This window comes from Corvus moneduloides, chromosome 7, assembly GCF_009650955.1.
Source record: "Corvus moneduloides isolate bCorMon1 chromosome 7, bCorMon1.pri, whole genome shotgun sequence".
Classification (NCBI taxonomy): domain Eukaryota; kingdom Metazoa; phylum Chordata; class Aves; order Passeriformes; family Corvidae; genus Corvus; species Corvus moneduloides.
The window spans coordinates 2794216-2816544 of record NC_045482.1 but is presented as its reverse complement, the minus strand read 5'-3'; the positions used below and the strand labels follow the sequence as shown (position 1 = coordinate 2816544).

Genomic DNA, 22329 nt, shown 5'->3' with positions numbered 1-22329 from the left:
TTTGGTATTTGCCTCTGATGTCAAAATTTTGGAATGCAGCCGTTGGTGAGAATGCAGGGAAAGATTCATGTGTGCATTGCAAAGAGTAACAGATCAGCTGCATGTGCACATGAGAAGCAAAAGCCTGGCTAGTGTGGGGAATTTGCCTGAACAGTTCATCTCATCAGTGAATTACCTGTCCTGCTAAATGAGAACTCTTACTGAGAAACGCCCAGCTTGGCCCCAGACTGTGCAAACGAAGCAACAGAAATACAGCTCGAGTTCAGTCACACACAAACAGGCTGAGAAAACCTCTGTTCTTCAAGCAAGTTGGATGTGTTCCCAACATTGCCTTAGCTTTGTTTTGTCTTGAAATGGGAGGAGATGGGAGGGAAACAGGAATGCTGACTCGTGAATTAATGGCAAGAACATATGGCAAACCCATTCACAGTTCATCTCAGGCTATCATTGTGCTTACTTGGGAAGCTGCTTTTCCTAACTCTGGAAATTCTGTTTAGCTGCTTTTATAATGCTTAGGACCTATCAGCAGAAATGAAGTTTCTCATTCCACTCCAGAAATGCAAGGCAGTGGGAATTATCCATTGTCTCTGGAGGATTCCCAGTGCTCTGTCCCCCATGGGTGATTCCAGGGACTGTCATTTGTATCTTTCTCCTCCCTTTCCCTGTGGCACATTCCCTGGACTGTTCCCAGGCACATGGTCAGCAGAGCAGCGTCTGCTTCTGCAAGTGACTGATTTGAGCCATGAACCAGCAACATTTCAGTCTGACACCACCCCATGGCTCAGACACTCCATAATTCCTCTTCTGCTGCTGCTCACTCCAAATCTTCTTCCATGGTGGTGATTTTCACACAGAGGACAGAGGGAGAAAAGAGGGAAGAAAGGGAAGAGATGGGATGGGTGATCACAATGGACAGCAGCTACACCATTAAAAATACAAAACCAGTAATCAATGACATTCTTATTTTCACTAACCACGCTCCCCACCCAGTGAGTCCCAGAGACAGCAAAACAGATTGTACCAAGAACTTGGGGTCCATTTTGGGTCCACCTACACAGAGCTTGCCCTGTTCTTCCTCCACTTCTCACCTGGTTGTTTCAAGCCAGTCAGTCGTTCCTCCTCCTACAAACACTTACCATCAAATACTCTTTCTGTTTTTTCTTGTTTATTTGTTTAATTTTTTTGACATCCTTTGGTGTCAACAGTGTTCATAGCCACAATGTTGTGGGGCATCCACCAAGAAAAAAATAGTGGTTTCATCCAGTAAGGGATTTTTCCCATTGCATTCCTGCCTCTCTTCTTGCTGTTTCCTGCCCAGCCCCTATGTAGCCTCAACTTAATTATGGTTTATTTTTTTAATATTGCTTGTATTTCATTTTTTCACAAGTGAGAGAGCGAGTCCAATTAAAACCAGGTTAATCTGAGATAGTTTCAGGTTTCTGTGCTTGCCTTTGCTATAAAACCACAGTGAGCTGAAGTTTAAGAAACAATCATTACTATACACAAACAAATATCTACTCAGGCTGGATTTCTTTTGCACTGTCATATTTCAAACCTAGCCAGACTTTTAAACAGTCTGGAATCAGCTGTCCACATAAATCTGACTTTGAAACAAGGAAGCTTCTCTCTTTGCATGGGGCAGATTACCAAGATGCAGCTAATATCAATAAATAATATAAAGCTGCAGGGGCCATAATCTGTTTTCAGAGCACCTAAAGCTTGCAGCTTGAATATAGCAAAGAGGGGCATTGGTTTACCTGAGATACAGGTGAAGAACTTCAGTTAATCATGTGTGCATTCATAATACACTCAGAGAGGCAGTGACTACAATTCCCTCAACAAGGGAATTCTACTTCTCCATTGATAAGCTTTTCATCTTTGCCACACATAATGATGTTCATTTTCACTTAATAATTAATCCAAATACAGTACAAGTTACCAATGAAATCAAGATTGAAATATAGTTGTGCAGAAGACAAATAGGTATGTGAATTTCATATACAGACAGTGGAGGATGCTAACAATTTGTAATGTGCCTGGGTCTTTCAGGGGAATTAAAGTCTTAGTCTACACATCCTATTGAGGCAGCCAGAGTGGTGGGAACTGATCCATGTAGCACAAAGAGAATTTCAAAAGGAGATGTTCTGAGAAACAGATTCAAGTTCTAATCCTGAATGTGCCATTGACTTCTTCTGTTCATGCAGATCCAATACTCTACCGTTTTCGCTGACTTAAGTATTTGAATTATTGATATTTGGGTACTAAGGGAAAATGTGATTTTAATTTTTAAGTAGAATCTCTGTTTAGCGTCCAAAACAATGGAGTTCAGTCTGCGTGCACTTCTCTTTTGGTTTTTTTTCCTGGTTTCTTTAATTAAGAGATTCCACCCTTCTGTCTAAAACTTTACACTTAAGGATTCCACCCTTCTTTAAATGTATCTGTGTATCCCACACAGGCCAGAGGCGCATGCAGAAGCTCTGTGGTGTTGTGCACAGGATGGCTTGATTACAGATGCTTCTTCCTCTTGCATCTCAGTTTCTAAATTCCACTTTAAAGGTTTCTGGGAAGCCTTTCTCAATGTTGATGCTGCACACAACCCCCTCACCCCTGCAGTGTCTGCAAACAGAGGGAGCAGTATCCGTGATGCCATGGTGGGCGTGCATAAGCCAGCCTGTTTTCAGTATCCAACAATTTCATTAATTTCATTAGCAAATTAAATCCTGTTGCATTAAATAATTAAGTGGATTAAGTGATGCCCTTCCCAGTAGTTCAGTCACCTCCACATGAGTGTGTTCTAATAAAGTCCTGGATCTGTTGTGTCTCTGGGATGCCCAACTGATTCTTAGTTAATGCGCTCTTGCCATAATTGCTTTTTAATACAGTGGATTAGAAGATTATCTTTAAATTAAACTGTATTTTTAACAATAAAAAGAATCACATGAATTATATGTTAATCAGGAGATTCTAAGAGTTAAATGATTTTCTCATACTAGTTATTTGTAGTGGTTTGGTCCAAAATACTCATTACTGTTTACCTTCTGTGAGATAAGAATTAGGATAAATGCAAAGCAGGCACCAAACTTGAAAGAGTATAAAGAAGTTTATTAACAGACCTTAAATAAGGGGGGAAAAAAAAACATACCACACGTTCAGAACACTTCTCCTCCCCCCCCCTTTCTCCCTTCTCCCACTGACAATCTAAAAAGACAACCCTTGAGATGTTCAGTCTGTTTACCACTTCCATAATAACCTTGTTCAGTCCATTTAGGAAGAGGAGTCTCTCTTGCCCATGCTATGAAAACATTATCACAAGGAGCCAGCCGCCCGGGTTGGTTCTCTGCTCGCATGTGAGTCCCTTCTCATGACTTGCAGCTTTTCCCACAACTGCTTTCGAGGATCCACTCTTGAAAGTTTTTTGGGGAACAATTTTAAGGTTGAGCTGTTCAGAAACAAAAGTTCTCTACACCCATCTCTGGGAGCATTTCATCTCTAAGAACAGAGGCCCTCCACCTTCCCTGGGAGTAAAGGGTCCTCCTCATCTTCATCTTTAGGACTATCTCTGGGAGCATCTCTAGGAACTGAGGTTTTCTCCTTTTCCATTTGGAGCAAAAGTCCTCATGACTTCCATCACTCCCTGTTCAAACTTCTCAATTAAATTACAGCTGCTTCAGCACCTGCCTATCTCAGCGCAGGTGCTTTTGCTCACAAGTACAAGTTGAACGCTCCACCCCCCATGCCTTCATGAAATTACAATGGGTACTCTGATGCATCATAGCTTTACAACAGAATTTCAGCTTTAAGCATCTCCTCTTTCTTCTCCCTCAGGTTTTCAGCTCTTCACAGCACTAAAAAGGTTAATCTCACCTAGGCCTTGCAGCTGGAATTTTGCTTATCGATGTTGGTCACATGATCTGTGCCGGACAGCGGTGCAGCTTCAGCTGAATCTTGGCTGCACTGGAGAGGGGGAGCCGGGCTGCTCCGGCTGCCCACAACAGGGATGTGGGGATGTTCCGCGGGTGGAACAGAGCCCATCGGCTCCAGGAGGGCCATGGCTCCGCAGGGGGCCCGCAGCCACCTGTCCCAGCACCAGAAATGAGAGAGAGAGGCTCTGCCTCGGAGTTTCTGATTCTTAAGTGTGCATCACAGAGGCGGTCACAACTTTAAGTGGCTTAAAGAATTGTCCATATTCAATCTGGCCAGCTGATAGGTTCTGTCAGGTCACAGAGGAAGCTGTAAGCACCCCTTAGCAAGAACATCACTTCCGGGACTATGCTTGCTAACCCATGACATTATTACAAATACTTCATGTCTTTAAGACCTCAGATTTAATCAGTAATTTTCCCATTATTTCTTGTGGTGCAAAACCAAAATTGTAAGAAACAAACTACTCCACCAGTAGGGATAGAGAAGCAGATAATACCAAATTATTTCTAGTCATTATCATCTGTCTGCTGGACTTCTCATCCTTGTTATCCCAGACATGCTAGCTCAGGAACAGCTGCAGTAAATACAGAAACTAGGATTTTCCTTGGGCTGGATCCCTTTTTGAAACTTCCATTTCTTTCCTACTTGATTACCAGCTGCAAGGCACCAAAGTCCTTTGTTTGTTTGTTGTCTAGGACAGGCCAGTGGTTCATCTTTCCAATGAATCATTGCTTGTGAAATGGAATTGGGGCAGTTCTTAGTGCACCAGGGGTATTAACCAGAAATGTAATTGAGGGCTGGATGCCAAATGGAAACAGCTTTCAGCAGAAGCTGAGACTTCGGTGCCCCAAGTAATTGTGAAAGCCTGAGTTGTACTCCAGTAATGAGGACAGAGTGAAGGTAAAGGTGGTGGCATGGTGGCTGCCTACAGAGGTGTTGGGGTAAAACAAGAACGATCTGTTTGATACAAGAGGCATTTTTCCCCTCTCTCACGCCTTCTTGACTCACTGCTGACACATCTCTACCTGTGAAGCCACTGCAGTGTCTGTGCTGTTCAGACGTCTGAATTTGCAGTCAGTCCCTTGAAAGGCTGTTCTCTCAACAGCCATTACCAAGGGTATGAAGAACATTAAAGTGCAGGTGCCTTTGCTGGAGCTGAAGGAACCCTGCTGAACAGGTTTCTGATTGAGGAAATTTGACATCAGTGGTTTCAGTTGATCTTGTTCAAGTCTTCCATGTTTTTGAAGAAAGCATCAATATTTGGGTTGTGGAACTTTTGGGTGTAAAGTCTGCTGGGTGAATCAGGAAATGAGACATTGAAAGGTAAACAGGTGGAATGGAGAAGATAAAATACCTAAAGGAATAAGATGTCTTTGGAGAAAGAAGTTTGAATTGGTGTAGCTGGGGAATGGATACCATTGAAAGGGGTACAGGCAGAAGCTAAAGGTGATTCACTGCAGACATCAGGGAAGAAGTGCTGAAATTATGTATGTCTGGGATGTTTTGATGAAAAGAATTGAAGCTGATACTGAGGCTCTTGGCCTGCTTATTGCCCATAAAGAATATGAAATTCTGGAGAAGGCTCCATCACAAGCTATTTAGGTTATTTGGGATAAGATTGAGGCAGAGCTGAAGCCTGGCTTGGAGAGAGTTTTCATGCTGAGTTTTCCCAAAGAATATTTCATTTGAGCTCTGCTTTCATTGCACTCCTTGATTTTGCAAGCAGAAATGAGAACAAAGAAACAAACCCTTGAAAATGGAGCTCATCAGGCCAAATTTTGGTGTTGGCAGTATTGGCATCTGCTACTGCATTTGTATCTGATGTTAAAATCTTGGCCCTTAGCCTGTGAGCAGCAGTTTATGACCATCCTGGATAGAGTTCAGAGCTATGCTAAGTGGTTCCATTTGAAAGACATTTTTCAATTACAGAAAAACAATTTGGGGAAGAGGTTCTGTTCAGAAGTACTTGCTGAAATTCCATTTATGCAGCCTGGCATGGTTGCTTTGGTTATGTTGCTAAAGCCCTTGTGAAACCAAACCAACTCCATGGCAAATGTATTACATGAAGAAATCAGGGGCTGAATCTGAATCAAACCTTTGGAGAAACAAATAGATAGATAGATAGATAGATAATGGGACTCAGAGAGGTTGGATATCGAAGTGGAGCCTGGTTTTTCCCTTCAGTAGTTGCTGCAATCAGAAATTCAGTCGAGCATTTCCAGCTTTGAGAAACTCTAGAACCAGATGGGAGCCCCGTTTTAAAACAAATGTCATTTATTGAAGCTGCATCAATTTGCAGCTTTAACTCAAAGGCAGATCTGGACTCACAGTGGAAAGAAAGAACAGACACAATGGTCTAATGGAAATGTCAAATTAATTGAATCATAGAGGTTATTAAAAGTTAATAACAAACATTAACACTATTAGGCAATCATCCATTCACCTGGAGCATACAGATGAAAGAGATCTGTATCCAGGGAAATAGAATCACAGGAGTACAAGGTCATATTTGAAACAAAGGCTCTCCCAATAAGGAGGAACACAACGTAACCCCCAACTTCCTTGTGCACAAAATAAGATCCTGGGATTCTGCCCTAAGATCACTGTTTGAATTCTTTGTGTATAAATGAGAAGAAATACAAAGGCTGAGGTTTCTTTCTTGAGACGTGGCTGATAATCCTCTCCCACCATGTGGCCAAAGATCTTCTTGGGCAGGGCCTGGGTCTGTGCTGGCCCAAAACACATGGCACTGCAAGAGTAAGGCTTGTGTTCTGACAACGAAAATTGTGCATTTTAATAGCTCAGGTTAATTCCTGTAATTCCTCACAGGACTATGTCAGGACAGTAGTAATAAGCAACTTCCAATTAAGAATAATACAGAAGGCATTTAAATTCTGGCTGGAGGATGGACTTTGCAAGTGATTTTCTGTACCATCATTTTTTGTCTCATCAGAATAGTCATGTATGTGATTTAGTAATCCAGGAGTTACAGGAGCCTGGCTGCATTGATATGCTGGTTAGGAAGCTAAATGACAAAGATGTTATTTGGAAATTGTCAAAAGAACATGTAACTCACAAAAAATGTTCAAACCAGTTTTTCAAGTTGGAAATGTGTCAGGAAAAGAGCAGGTTTAGTGTGGAGCTGGAAGTGGGGAAAGGATGTGTTATCCTGATGGATGGATGGATGGATGGATGGCCATGGGACCACCTGGGGCACAGGTGAGAAAGTGAAGAATAAGGAGCGTGGAGTAAAGAACTGGAGTGATGCAGAAGAGGACATAGAAGAATCAGGCTAGACTGAGAACAACATCTGCAGGAAAGTGCTGAGCTTCAGTACAAGAAGAAGGAAAATTATTGCTGGAGAAGGAAAAGAGCTATTAGAGCACAACATATGTTTCCAAAGAAAGGGAGAACAGCAAAGTATTCACCAGCTTTTTGGGTAAATCAGGAGGAGACAGGGAGGTTGCAGAAAATTACATATTTAGATATGTAGAAAGATATGAAAGATATGAAAGCTGTGCATTGGGATTTGCATTCAATTCTTCTCAGACCTTACAAGCTAGTATTACCTCCTATCACTGTAGGTTTGCCAAAATAAAAAAGCAATGAGAAAAGATAATACAGTGGTGGAGGAGAACTGCAGTCTTCCTTCTTTTGGAGACCATGACAGCCTAAGTATTAGCCAGAGTAATCCAGCAGATGAAAAAGGTGCATGCCTCTATTTGACAGGGTTGCTTCGGAAACCTGGATTTAAATGAGAATAATTTAATCTACCCATGCTTATGCAGTCCTAGGAAAGGGATAGATTGGATTTACAAAGCCCTACCTCCACAATTTTCGTGTGTAACTGGCTCTATGAGCACAGGAAACAGCAACTAACGCGTCCAAGCAATCAGTAAGGTTGCAAATGGCAAGTTCAAGGAAAAGGAGCACAGTTCAAGGGGTTTGCAGTTAGATTTTATATCTTAATGTAATATATCAGAAACTACTTGGGTCTAACAGGACATTTTAATTTTGGAAACTGTTGCACGTCACGGACTTAGGCTTGAAAGAGCAGCAAGTCTGCAAGGTCTGAGACAAACTCATTCAGACTTGACCTATGCTGGCTTCTCAGGCAAGGGATGAATAATCCATAAAGAATTAAAAATTTTTTTTGGCTGTGAATAAAAGCAGCAATGTCCCAGTCAGTCCAGGACAGCAAGTGAAACACAATTCATATCTTTCAGACACTTAAAGCACAGGAGTCAAAAGCTGAAAACCTTGGCAGGGACCACTGCAAGGAGCTGCCTTCAAAGCACCATAAATCTGCAAAGCGACTGAAGTACCCTACAATTACCTTTGTTGTTTATTTAACTATCACTTAGCTGTAGTATGACAAGATATTCTGTGTATACTCAAAGCCATCAGAGCTGTATTAGCTGGGGATTCCTTTTCAGCACTCCCTAGCTCCGTCCCATTACCTCACCATAGATTTTTATTGGATGCTGTCCAGCAGTTCAGCATTAGTGTCATAAATACCGTGATGACAGATGGCGTTAGTTACCCCGACAGCAGCATCCATTCCAGGCAGCAGGAGCAGCCAGCCCACACTCCCTGCTCGGTTTGGCCATTCCCTGAGGACAGGTGAGGGGATTTTGTATCCAGGGGGGTGATGCTGTGTGTTATCCCCCAAGGTTCAGTTGATGCCTTGTGTGCACACAGAGCCAGCAGATCTGCTGCTGCCTTGCATCACTTCTAAGGTCTCTTCCAACCTGACCCATTCTGTGATTCTTTATGATTTTTTTAAGAATGGACAAGCTGTAGGAGTTCCCACCCCAGTCAGCCTAAAGAGATGAGCTGAACAAAGTGGTGATTCAGTTTCTGTTGTGGATGGGGAGCTGAGGCCTGGGGAAATTAAATGAACTGGGCTGTCAGGCAGCAAGGCACTTATTGGAACTGATCTCCAAACTTGTCCTACCTCTGCCTCAGCCACAACTCTGTTGATTCTCCAGTAATGCTCTTGCGGGCTGTTCATGGATTCACACATTAAAAAGTTATTAGGTTCCTGCAGCAAATGTTCTTTGGCAATTAAACCACTAAAGACCTAAATTTTTGTTCTGCTCTCTGTGAGCAGAAACTCTGGGAGCATCAGTACAGTCACTTAAAGCTACACAACATTCATCTATGGTTCCTGGTGGCTTACCTGACTCATACCACCTGGAAGTACATGCTTTGCTTATCACACTGTTTGTTCTTGGAATGGGGTTTCCTAAATCCATCGACCGTGTGGCTTCTGTCACACCGTGTGATCAATTGGACTGCTGCTAGTAGCAGAGACTTCTACCTATCAGCAGCACCTTGATCTGGGGGCTATAAAATCTTCCTTAACAGCTCTTCATTTATTTTTCTTTGCATCCAAGTGGAATGCTAGAACAGGAAAGATACAAAAAGGGCTATCCCAGGATAATTATTTGCCCAGGAACACTTTGTTCACTGTCACTGGGGCACAGCAGCCGAGCAGGAGCAGGATTATAGATGCTCTTCTCCCTGTGAAGGGAGTGCCATAAACAGTTGAAGACCAGGGACTGTTCTGGTCTGATTTACTCTTGTTCTTCTCTCAGTTTCATTTTAATATTGAATCAAAAGAGTTTTGCATTACAGAAAACTCACTGCCCACCAAGCTCATTTGCTCCATGAGTATACCTAAAGACAAAAGGGTCCTGGCACAGAGAGGTTTATTTTAAGCAGCTGAGTTTCACCTACGCCTGTCACTGAGTAATTGTTACACCTACTACAGCTCCCCTCTGAAAAAAAAAAAAAAAAAACAAAAACCAAAAAATCTCACAGAAGACAGTTTAAGAAAACACTATATAAGCTTTGTAAAACATAAAGGCTTCATTTTACGTATAGAACTCCATGGGTAAGTGAGCCAGCTAACCTCTACGATAGATTTATACCAACAGCATTTTCTGGCATGGGACTCCAAGGGCATAAAAGTCAGGATTTCACAGTAGTATAAGGCTAATGATTAAAGTATGTGTGATGGTAGTCACAGTAACGGCCCCGAACAGGGAAGCACCCGCCTTTCTCTTAGGTGTTCTGACAGCCTGATATTAAAGACCTGCAAGTGTCAGAAGATGTAGGAAATCAACTGGCCTCTCTGACAGATTTTACAGCACAGTGTTTGTGCTGTCACGGCAGTGAATATGACAGCCCAAGGAATGACAGTAATAGGAATGTTTAGTTAAGGGAATAGCCGAACAGAGATGCCACTGTTGACAATAACATGTTTAAGTTAAAGGGAGACTCTTGGAGCTTGTACTTGGAGAAGATTTTATTAAGCCCAGTTTTCTACTTCTGGGTTTTTGTTTTGTTTTCAGAGTCTTCCTGTGTGTCTGTCTGTCTGTCTGGTTTTACTACCATGGTGAAATACTATTTAGTTGTAATGTGGAAGAAAGATAAAAGTCACTCTGCAATGTTGGTTCACTTGTATCATTGTGACAGTGTAGGCAACATCTGAAGGCTGCACTGATTAAGATTTAAAATCTCCAATTTTTTTATCCTGGAAGTTTTACAAACAAACAAAAAAACCCCAACTTGAGTTGGGAGAGTTGACATTTAAGGGTGGCATTGAGCCCCATCTATTTGACTACCTAAAAATGAGATAATTTGTTCAAGCTAGCCATAGAGTAAACAGAGAGTAGGGACATGCACGACACATTTTATCCCACTCATCTCTTTCCAGTCACCAGAGAAGATGCCCAGACAGCTACAGCAGATGGGATACAGCACAGTCAGGAGGGGAACCTCAGGCTAAGCTGGAGGCACACACAGCACAAGCCAAGCCTGGCTTTCCAGCCACCTCAGCAGGGCCCACACCACATGAGCCTCCATCTCCCAGGAGCGTCGTGTAGCAAAGGACTTGGCTTGACAGAAACCAGAATCCACGTACATTAGATCATCATCTAAGCTTGAAATAATAATGCTAACAAGAAACTAGCTTTAAGGACAAAACAGAAGTGTTTCCTGATCTTACTTGCTAGGAAAGACTGATGAGTGCAAAAAGCATTAGGAATACACAATGTTTAGCCAGAGCTGCTCTCATCTGGGCTCGTAACAACACTGAACCTCTTTAAGGAGCATATTCAGAGGTAAAACACTTAAGCAGAACATTTTGAGGCAAAGCAAAATAAATATTACTTTCCCTCAAAAGTGCTTTTTCTCTGAAGCAGTATTTTTCATGACTCCTACTTAAACTCTGGAAGTAAACTGAAGTTTGGCTTCGAGGTCTGCGTCCACCTCCATCTCAGGCTTTGATCACCTGCAGTGGTTATTAGCTGTGGTGTAAGAACTGGCTCTGGGGGTCAAGAGATTTGTATTAAAAAAAGAAAGTGCTAATTACAGTCCATTCCAATAAGCTTAGAAATATAGCAGAGACAAGTCCATTATCTCAGAGTTAATAGGGTTACAAAATGTTGACGATGCATACAGTCTGCTTTGCTATCAAATGCTACTGAAATTATGGATTGTTGCCACAGCATGAGAGTTGCACCAAATGATTAAGACTTGGGTTTAATAGAGGTCATTGCCTATGTAAGTCTGGCTTTCGATGGTATTTAAGCCCCTGGATGGATACAGGTGTCTAGGTTCATTTGCAGATGCTCAGGTTTACACGTCTCCCAGCAGTGCAAGTTAGGGAATTTTCTTTAAAAATGTCTTTGAGGTGCCTGCTTGGAAGTCCTGCATGGGATTGAGTGTCACCCAGCTTGAGCTGTCTGAGAAGGAGCTGTGGAGGTCCTTCTGTAGTCAGCACGCAGAGCCAGCCACCTGCTGTCCCAGAGAGGCGGGGAGCTCCTGGGAAAAGGGAGTTTTTCCTCCCTGGTAACTGCAGGAGGAGCCTGGATGAACTGAATCCACTGTGGGATGGCAAGGTCAGATGAAATGAATCCCACTCTGTGTCAAAAAGCGATTACACATCTGGTCATTCCCTTAGAGTTAATGGAAAGGATGATGCATATGCTGTCCAAGGGAAAAATAAATCAGTGTTCACATCCCAGTCTCATCTTCTGTAACACAAGCATATCCATCTTACCACTTGAGAAAGGGAGGAGGATCAGGGAGGCTTTAACTGAATGACTGCAGGCATCTCAAAGTGGGGAAAGGAGAAGGAGCAGAGCATTAATACAAAGGTTATCTTCTATTCTCTGAATGTTTTTAAACCAGTGTTTCCATTAGTCAGAGCTATGTTCCTGCACACCTGAAATTTTTCATCTCTATACACCACTCACCTTCACTGAATTCTTAAAAGTGAGATATAGCAATGCCTTAAACACATAGAGCTGCAGCCAAGTAAGAAATTCAGAGCAAAGCATGTTTTTGCACCCAAATCTGTATTCAGGGACCTTACTTGTAGCAGAAGCTAGAATAATTTTCAATTTGTGGTGACAGAAATTTGCTGTGACTTAATTTTTCTCATTTTCTCATCAGTAAGTATTATTTGTCTTAATGAAAGTTTTTATTTAATGTAAGTGTGACTCTTCAAACACCGAGAAAACAGCTAATGTGTCCTGGAGATAGTGTTACTTGCAGTACAGTACTTGGCATGCTGCTTCCAATATGTAAGTTTAACAGAAGAGGAAAGCTTGTTCTTCAGAACAAGATCTGAATGTGAACTGTAACCATGCTCTGGAGCATTTGCCATCACATAAAAAGTCTTTCAGAAAGTTCCTTTGCAAGCAGAGGTTCAGCTTGGCAACTCCTGCAGATAATTTTATGGTGATTTATTCCTTTTTGAAGAGCATCAGATGATACTGATCTTTCCTCTTTTCCTCTGTTGCTTTCTTAAAATGTGACATTTTTGTCATGTTGTTGCCCTGGGCAGCACAAGCACAACTGCAGCAGCTCCAGTACTGATGTCACCTTCTCGGGAGTTTCTCAGCCAACCTGTTACTGCCCTGCCGGGGCTCCTGGCAGCTCCCTGTGGATGCAGTGTCACTCAACACCTCCCCTTCAGTGGTGATTTAAAAACCAAATGCTGCCTTTCGGAATTTTTGATTTCAGAACAGCTTGGTGGGCCCGAGGTCCCGCACTCAGTAGCAATCCAAGGATTTTTGCCAGGATGGCTTGGTTCTTCCTCATCCATTTTTTACCTCAAGGTAGATTCCCTTGGAAACACAGACCTACACATGTGCCCACATACAGGTATTCTAGGTAACACTGAGAGCTAGACAAGTGCCTTCCTATTATATGCATAAAAATACTCTTCTTTGACAGACATTTTCATTTCAAAACTCCAGTCCTAGACAGAAGGTATTTTCCTTTTATTCTCAATACCTTAATTTTAATATATTCAACATGCCTCATTAACACATCCAGAAAGGTTTTAACATCTTGAAGACTCTGCTTCAAAAGTTTCTGCTTTAATACTTTTTGCTTTGTTTTGAAACTACTTTAAAAATCCAAAATGCTACCAAAAAGGCCAACTAAAATGTAATATAAACAAGCTCAAGTCCAGCTGAAAGGGAGCTTTACAGTAATGGTCTGAGTCTAGAAATCCTTATAAAAAGGATTAAAGTTCTTTTATATAAAGGATTTTCTTCTATCAGATAAATGCTTTCTTTGCTCAGAGTAACTTTCTGGTGATTTCTTGCTTGAAAAAGGATTTGTCGAGTTCTGAGATCTGTTTAAGCTCTGGGAATAATGTCCCTTCATCTAGGTCACAGTTCCACAGAGCAGGAAGTTAAGAGAAGTCCTCTTTTTCCATCGGCCAGACATTACTCCACGCCTCTACTCTTTGGAGGGAAGTGCATCAGGCCACATCCCTCTCCACACTCATTTATCAGCCAGGCCAAATGTCTACATGCTGATTTTTAAAGATGTGAATTGAATTTCTGCTAACACACTGCTTGGGTAATTTGAGGGTTTTCTGTGTTCCAGGGGAATCGCTTTCCACCTTTGTAAATGTCTATTGCATAATTTGTCTCAGAAGCTTCTCTGCACTGACTTGCCTGTTACTACCTTTTTACGATCCTTGGATCTAGGACACCTGCACTATGTGGCCGTACTCAGCCTGAAAAGCTGCCTTCCTGTTTAGGAGGCCTGACTGTTGCTGTCCTGCTGAAAGCCAAACAGAAGTGAGTTGGCTCATTCTAAGATCTTGTGCTGTAAGTCCTTGTTGCAGTAGTGACTCTTTGTGATGCCCTGATCCTGCCTCATTTGAGCACATGATTGCACTGAGTTGAATGACTTCACATGCACAAGGTGAGTCACGAGCTTAAGTGCACTCTGAGATGAGCTAATTTTCCCTAATATACTTTGCCAAATCTATGTCTATTTAAATACTTCTGAGAAAGGGGAAAGAAAAAAGTCACTAGAGAGAATGACAAAAGGATTTTATTTTGGTAGCAGTCTATTAAACACCTGTATCAGCAGATTCTTGGACGTCTTCTCTCTTTCCCAGCTTGCCTTTTGGCCTCCATTACTGAGAATATTTAGTGAATTGCTGCAAGTGAATTACAAACTGCTCAAGATTATTCTTCTATGCCCTCTCTCTTGAAAGATCTAGAGTGTGAAGACAAAGGGAGGAGGGGCGCCACCATTATTTCCACGAGAATATTTAGGAGGTTTTACTCACATTTGAGAACAGAGGACTTAAAATAATGTCTAAAAAGTGCATTCCTAAGCAAAACGTAGTGTACAAGAAATAGTTGTTATATTTGTTGAAAGCTGTTTATAGAACAAAAACAACTGTCCGCCATCTATCATATGTTGGAATCAGTTGCCTGGTAAATAACGTTCTGCTTAGTGTGACAGTAATGAAGAATTTTATCTACAGCCACTGCAATCATAGTTTGCAGCCCTTGTAAATATTCCATCTACTTTTATGTAGCCAAGCACATTAACTAAGTGTTAGCCAGACTACTAAACGGAGGGACTGGGTATTTCTGCCTTTCATACCTCACCTGAGAGGTGCCCAGTTCATAGGAGACTTCAGGCTGAGGGATCCTCATGATGATGCAAATGGTTGCAGCTCCAGTAATGACAAAAGACCTTAATTCAGAGGGAATGTAATCCATTAGGGCTGTGCAATTTATAACATTATCATGAAGAGACATTCTTTTGAAAAGGGAACAGGAAAGAAAACATGTTTGATGCAATGTGTTACGTAAGGAATTGGCAGCCTTTGGTAAGTAAGGTTCAAAAAAAACCACTTCTCTTAAAATATATTCCACTGACTAACAATCATGTACCAAAATTAAGGTAAATTACATTCTGACAATTCTTGAACAGAGTTTAAAAGTTCTGAGTAACGACATTGGTTGAACCATTAATGTAAGTTCTTAAAATACAAGTAGTTTCTTGATACCTTCCACTTTGGGTCATCTCTCTTTGGAAAAAAACCCACACAACAAAACCAGATGCTGCTCTACATGCATAGGAGAAATCAATGGATGGGATCAATATTCCCTCCACAGGTAATAAATGCTGAGAAGCATTTCTGTCTATCCAAATTGATCCTAGAGAATTCTTTAAATTGGTTCTGATGTGTATAAAAACCATTTCCCTATTGATCAAAGCTTTTCTTGCTTGCTTTCTTTGATATGTTACTTCATCTCTGCTATCAGGAATGGTCTCATGCAGTTAAGATAAACAGAATTTCTTCAAGCCACGCAAGGTTTTTTTTAATTTAAACCCAGAAGTAGCTGGGTTTGTCTTTGAAGGTGGATGCTTTGCTTACAGTTAGGCAGTGCAATTAATTTTTAAATTGGGGAAGCGATCACATCGGAATTATTTGCAAGGAAGTCTAAAGTAACTGCTGTACTGTTAGTAGAAGCAACTGCCCAAATCCTGCTCCTCAACTACTCTGTTGTCTGTGAGAGGAGGAGCTGCTGGAGCAGTGAAGAGAGGTTTTGATCTGTCACTGTCCTTGTTCTGCTGGAGAAGAAGAGTTGGCCTGAGTTGCTGAGTCTATGGAAAATATTACTGGAAGCGAGCAAACAGTGCCAGTTATCAGGAAGAATGTCTCAGCCTGATGTGCCTGGGGAGCTGTGGAGTTTGTGACTTTGGTTACAACACTATTTTATTAGCACTGAAGAAGCTGCTAGACTACTCCAGAAACATGAAGTACTGGCAGGCTAAACCAGAACTTTTCAGAGTATTTTGATAATGGAATGTTACAGAATTAGTAAATTAGTTTGCCCAAAGAAAAGTTAAATGCTTTAATGGGCATATAAAAGGGCTCACCAGTGAGGAGTGGTGGTGGTTTGCTCCAAAGATGTCACAGTTTCCAGCTTTTTGGACATGTAAAACAGTATGTAGCATGGTCCTGGCAAGGTTTCACTCAAAATTCATTGTACAAAGACAGTAATCGTGGCTGTGATTTCTGTTAGGCTCTTATGAAATATAAATTGTCAAACTGTCTTTTGGCAAGTACAGGTTTTGTTCCTTTTACCCCAAGTAATTTGGAGCCATCAACCCAGCAAATTAATCTTGTCTAGTTCTGTCTTTTGAAGAAATGCAGTAACAAATTAGATTGCTTCAACACGCCTGCACTATTTTAAATTTATCCACCAGTTCAAATTAGGAGATGGATTTCATACTGTATTCACAGGAGGGGCTTTGGTTCCTTAGGATTTACACAGTGGCGTAGGTACGCAAAGTTCCTTGCAGATGAGAAGAAGCAGGATGCTTACTTATATCCAACACAACTGACCCTCAGTGAATGCAATAACTTTGCTTTTAAGTTCACATGTTTAGGTCAGTGCAAACACTCCAGTAAATTTGGTGAGTTCTTTGCTAGATTCCTGCTTTTGGCACTTTGTGGCTATGGCCCTTATCAAGCCCATAACTTTATGTACATTCTGGAAAATTTACAAGAACAGATTTTCAAACAAGATAATTCATTTTCTCCAGAGTGGGCTATGTGTCCTAAAAGTTAAAAAAAAAAAAAAAAAATTAAAATACTACTATCTCTGAGGTACTAAATGATCTGAGGTACTAAATGATTTTAGGGTTCAGTTCTGGTCTCAAAAAAAATGTAGAGATACAGTTTTAGTAGCATGAATAGTTCTTCTAGAAGGGCATGGATGATTTTTATTGTTCTAAGTACAAACGTGTTTCCAACCCAAACAACTGCACTGCATTTGTCATTAATCAATGCCAAAATCCAAGAGCATTGCCAGTCCGGAGACAAGAACAGAGCTTTTTTTTGTAGGACACTGGGACTGGAAACCTGCAGCAGTACTTAATTCCAGTGCTGGGGAAAAAAAAGGAGCTGAAAGTGCAGTGATTCCTCAGAGCAAATTCAGTCTGGTCCAAGAAGGTGACTGTCCAGAGATTCCAGATTCTGGCTGCCCTGCAGCTCCTGGCTGAAATGGGATTCAGATGAGCATTTTCATGGAAACCCTGTGTTTCACCATCCCCTGGGGGGTAGTTTGGAGTCTGGCTTGGCTCCACATTTCTCTGTGGGTCCCAAAGGAAGGACGGAAGCCTGAGGTTTACATATGGAGTAAGCAGCATCAGCCAAGTACATTTTAGTGCACAAATAGTTTTTTCTCAGCTAAATTGTCATCCCTCATAAGGATTCTTTGCACAGAAGTTGTTTGTACCTTTAATTGGCTTTGCTACCTTTCTTTACCTTTTCCAACTCATTGCATCCTATTTGAAGCAAGTGGCCAGATGGTCAGAGCTTATGTTATTCTAAGGACATAATAGGGGTACATCAGAAAAATTAGTACTTGTGTTCTAGCAATGGGCAACAGCAACTCAACTGTGATTAGTACAAAGGCTGCTACTGTAGGGTCTCTTTGTGGTGGCAATGTGCTTTGTCATCACTCTTTGTCTGCCAGGTTGAGGAAGAAGGCTGAGCTCAGGATTGGCATGAGGCCAGCCAGAGCAAAGCTTCCCTTTAGCTCCCCGTGTTGCCAAGTGCACCAACATATCCAGAGCAGGTTCTGGGAGCCTTGTGAGCTGGAGATCTAGAGGCTGGGAGATCTAGAGGTCAAGGTCTTGGAGACTTTGCATCTTTTAAGCAGAATCTGTTCATTCCAATGCAAATCAGCCTAACTGCTGGGTTCAGTGAGTTTGACCAGCCCCACCTGACAGATGGGTCAAAGGTATGACAAACAACCTATCTTCAGGCTTTTATCTTCTTCCAGTGTTACATCAAAGTGCCTTTGTTAGTGACAAGTAAGTATCCTTCATTAAAATACAGCTTTGCATCACAATTATGTAGTAGTTTTTGTTTGCTTTCCTAATTGGAGAACATTTTGAAAGAGCAATAAAACACAATTTGTTCCCTCTTCCCAAAATGAAACATCTCCTTTTGGAAGGAAGGAGGGAGTAAATTTACATTATAATGAGCAAATTGTTATGAGCCCGTAGATCAGTGCTGACATAAAGGGTGACAGAAACGAGATGTTGTCATTTTGTGCATTCCCCCTCACATGCATCTGCCTGTGCATCCTGCTGCTCCTGAGCCAGGAAGTGGCTGTACTCATGGTCAGCGATAGTAACACATCCTAACTCAGGGAAAAATTCCTCTGAAATGAATCATTCTTCACCAGGGCTGCCTAGAGCACCTCCATCCTTTCCCCAGTGAGCGCTAGCAATGAAGGCAGTGCAGTTTACTGCTGCACCTCCTAGTTGGTTGTTTTTTATTGACCCTCTCTATCTTCCTGTTGGCTTTGTCATTTCCCAGGACTGTTGGAATACTGGCATGGACTGACAGGATGAGTGCTCTGGTTTTGCTTCAAGCATGTGACTTACCTAGCAAAGCATTTAGAAAAATGCACGGTTGGGATCTGCCCCTGCCCTGCTCAACCCAGAGAGTGAATGAGCTGAAACTTTGTCTCAGTTGTCACTCTGTCCTGCCCTTACTTTCTGGAAGTGGACTGCAGCTGTCCAAACCTTTTCTCCTGCCTGTCCCTCTCTGTAACAACTGGGTTCATTAGTGGTTTTGAGAAGCTGGAAGTGACATTAGCCCCCTGCCCAGCTGTTGTGGTGTCAGGGCTGCTGGAGAAATGGCATTTGTTTGGCTCCTGGAGAAGTCATCCAGCGATTGCCTGGAGAGTCTCGCTGCAAGTGCAATCCATATGCAATGCTTCTGTCAGCAAAGACTTGCTGGAGGGGAGTTTATAATAAATATTCACATCTGCTGCTTTGGACACTCTAATCCATCCTACAGATCTTTGCTGTGTCAGGCTTTGTTCTAGATGAAGAAGCCGGGTAGTTATAAAGGTTTGCAAATAGGGCATATTTATCATGGTTAGCTCTACTTCCTAGTTGCCTTCTTACACAAATATCCATGACCACACGAAGCATAAGTTGTGGTTAAATATTTTTGGTGCATTTGTAAGCTGTTTTAGACTACGTGTTTCTTTTGATAAATGGAGAAATGAAGCCATCAGATCTTCATGAGCAGAACAGAGAACATCATTGTTATGACCTAGTTTGAACGGAGGGACAGTATATTCCCTGGATAAACTGTGCATCACATAGGCACATCCAGGGCTCTAAATTGTTAAAACAGATAAATTCCTCCATGCTCACGTGTGTTGGGCAGTATGTTCCCACTGGCTATTTGGTGAATAACCTGAGTTATTAAAAATAGCAAAATATCTCCTGTTTTTCATCATCCTCCCAAAAAATGATGACCTTGGTGCCAGGTTGACTTTGTCAGTGTCAATATTAATTATTCTTCTTCTGGTGATGTCTTTGCTTTCAGAGAGAAAATCTTGATACATAAGAAGAGCTGTAATCATTTGAAGGGTATATTGAACTTGCTCCAAATAGAAAAAGGTGTTTGACCAAGATCACGACTGACAGTACAGTGATCCCGTTGTTGTTAGGGCCACATCAGCTTTGAAATGAATGTATTGATTTTTTGTTTTGTTTTGGTTTTTGTTTTTTGTATGTGAAACTCATGATTATTATAGTTAATTTCTAAAGGACAATCTTTATCTGGAGGCTGGGTAAGTAAGAGGCATTTCAAACATATCACCAGCTATTACCTCTGCTTTTATTTAAGCAGGAATAATAATAAACTTATAAACACATCCTGCTTCCTTAGGAGTGTTGAAAACTGAGTCCATTTGATTTGCAAAAAAGCACATGGAAACTGAGAACTCCTTAGAATCTTTTTTAGGTTTTCCTTTATTTTTTCTACGCTTAAACCCTGTTCTATACAAAGGATTTGATTATCGTCATTTTTTCCCATAAGGATACAAGGATATAAGGGGTCTGCAACTTCTTTGTGAGGAGGAGAGACAGACACTGATGTCTGCTCTGTGGGGACCAGTGACAGGACCTGAGGGAATGGCCTGGAGCTGTGTCAGGGGAGGTTTAGGTTGGACATTAGGAAAAGGTTCTTCCTCCAGAGGGTGGTTGGGCACTGGCACAGGCTCCCCAGGGAATGGTCACAGCACCAAACCTGACAAGAAGTCAAGAAGCATTTGGACAACATTCTTCAGCACACGGTGTGACCCTTGGGGTGTTCTGTGCAGGACCAGGAGTTGGACTCGATGATACTTGTGGATCCCTTCCAACTCAGCAGATTCTGTGATTCTATCAAAATAGCCAGGCTCCTTGTGAGGAGAACATGAGGTCTGCAGACTGGCTTAATCGCTCCAAAATCCAATCTCATTGTGACTGATCTGTCCAACTTTCTGTTAATTTATCTCAGGAAACAGGAGTACACACACGTGTGGCTTTAAAGCCACCATCTCAAAACTTCCAGCTCTGCTCTCTTGTGTAGCCTTTGCCAACCTCAATGCCTTTGCTCTGTGTTTCAGGTGGCCTGGTGGCTCTGGCCAGCAGCGAGGCCTCCGTCAAGGTGCTGTGCCTGGCCGTGGGCCAGCTCTCCGTCCTGCAGGGCCCCAGGGTCGAGGTGCGCTGCGTGCGCTTCCATGGCCAGGATCACCTGCTCTCCGCAGGCACCGATGGCAGGGTTTGCCTCTGGACCCGAGCACAGTGACACACGTGGCCTTCATCGCCTTCCACAAGAGCGGTTCGACAACAGCAACGCCGGCTTATAGGTTCATAGCTCGTGTTTGCACTGTTCGGGGAATATTTGCCCAAACGGAGCATTATTTAGCATTTTGTCCAAATAAACCCCTCAATTTCCCCTTCTTTCTGTTGTCACCGTGTTTTCCCCAACACCAAGAATCTCTCTTTTGGTGGTTTCTGGAGAAACAGCTTTACAATGACGCCTAATGCCAGCGCAGCCGAATTGCAAGGAGATTGATTTTTAATGTAGCGCAGCACGAGCCACAGGAGCCGGGGCGCCCCTTCCCCGGCGGAGCCCTGTAGGAAGATGAGGCGAAGTTTCCACAGTGCGGCCATGGGGAATGTTTTCCCGGACACCACCAGGGCAGCGGCGATGAGCCGGAGCTGGAGAGCGCGGAGGGGCTGAGGGAAGCGCCAACCCGCGGATCCGAGGGGAACCGGGCTGAGAGGAGCTCCAACCCGTGGATCCGAGGGGAGCCCCAGCCGGTGGATCTGAGGGGGGAGCGGGGCCGAGAGGAGCTGGGCTGAGGGGAGCCCCAGCCGGTGGATCTGAGGGGAAGCGGGCTGAGGGAAGCCGCGCTGACGGGAGCTCCAGCCAGTGCATCTGACGGGAGCCGGTGGATCTGAGGGGCAGCTCTGAGGAGAGCCGTCGCCCCAACCAGCGGCAGGCGGAGCAGCGGCCGGGGCGGGGGCGCCCCGCCCTGCATTATTTTTTGGGTTTTTCCCCCGGCTCTTCTTTTTTTTTTTTTTTTTTTTACCACCGCCCCCCCCCCCAAAAAAAAAAGAAATTAATCCTAATAAGAGCAGGCAGGGAGCGCGGAGCTGCGCGGCGCGGGCATGGCCGACGCCCGGGCCGGGGAGTCCCCGGAGGGGCGCGGGGGCTGCCCGCCCGCCGGGCGCGGGGCTCCTCCGCCCGCCCTCCCCCGCCTGCCTCCCGCCTAACCCGCGATCGCTCCCCCCCCTTCCCCCCGCCGAGGCGAAGCTAGAGCCGCAGGAGATCCGCTGGGCACAGGGAGGGGACAGGGATGGGTTGTTTTCTCTCCCCCGCCCGCCCCGAGACCTGAGGAGATGAAGCCCAAGTTCGCCGCGATGACTCTGCTGCTGGCACCGGGGTTTCTGCGCGGCATCGCAGTCTCCGGACCGCCTGAATCCTGCTCCCTCTGAATCCTCGGCGCCGGGTTAAAGCTCAGTTCTCATGTTGTGGTTGCTGGGCTGCCGCGCTCCCCTGTTTTGCGATGGGAGGTGGAGGAAAAGGGATTGTCCGTGAGTCAACACCGAAAACGTGATTAGGAGGAACTGCTTTCACTGATCTGTTTCTGACCTTTCAGTCCATGTTGGCCTGTGACCCGTCTCAGCTTTCACATCCAGCCTGATCAGGTAGGTGTGAATTATTCACTTGGGGTGAGGGAAGGCGGATGGAAA

At 43.3% G+C, this 22329-nt stretch overlaps 2 protein-coding genes and 1 long non-coding RNA gene across 10 annotated transcripts in view; 2 read left to right on the top strand and 1 right to left on the bottom strand.

Moving 5' to 3' along the window:
- The window catches only part of SPAG16 (sperm associated antigen 16), a 360884-nt gene extending 339854 nt beyond the window's left edge, over positions 1–21030 (top strand). For all 4 annotated transcript variants that reach the window (XM_032114725.1, XM_032114722.1, XM_032114721.1 and 1 more), the window contains one exon: positions 20694–21030. In XM_032114725.1, coding sequence (XP_031970616.1) covers positions 20694–20875 — 182 coding nt within the window. In that variant the 3' untranslated portion in view covers positions 20876–21030. The remainder of the gene's footprint in view (positions 1–20693) is intronic.
- Positions 14278–22049, bottom strand: LOC116446605. Of its 2 annotated transcripts, XR_004241288.1 has the most exons (3): positions 21968–22049; positions 14865–21204; positions 14278–14463 (listed from the first exon to the last, which is right to left on the bottom strand). It is a non-coding gene; the product is annotated as an uncharacterized LOC116446605 (long non-coding RNA). The 2 variants fall into 2 exon arrangements; XR_004241287.1 differs by having other exon boundaries at positions 14278–21204.
- Positions 21825–22329, top strand: part of VWC2L (von Willebrand factor C domain containing 2 like) — a 48240-nt gene continuing 47735 nt past the window's right edge. For 2 of the 4 annotated variants that reach the window (XM_032114730.1, XM_032114729.1), the window contains exon 1: positions 21825–22284. The gene's annotated coding sequence lies outside the window, so the exon portion shown is untranslated. The remainder of the gene's footprint in view (positions 22285–22329) is intronic. The other 2 variants (XM_032114727.1, XM_032114728.1) reach the window with 1 other exon arrangement.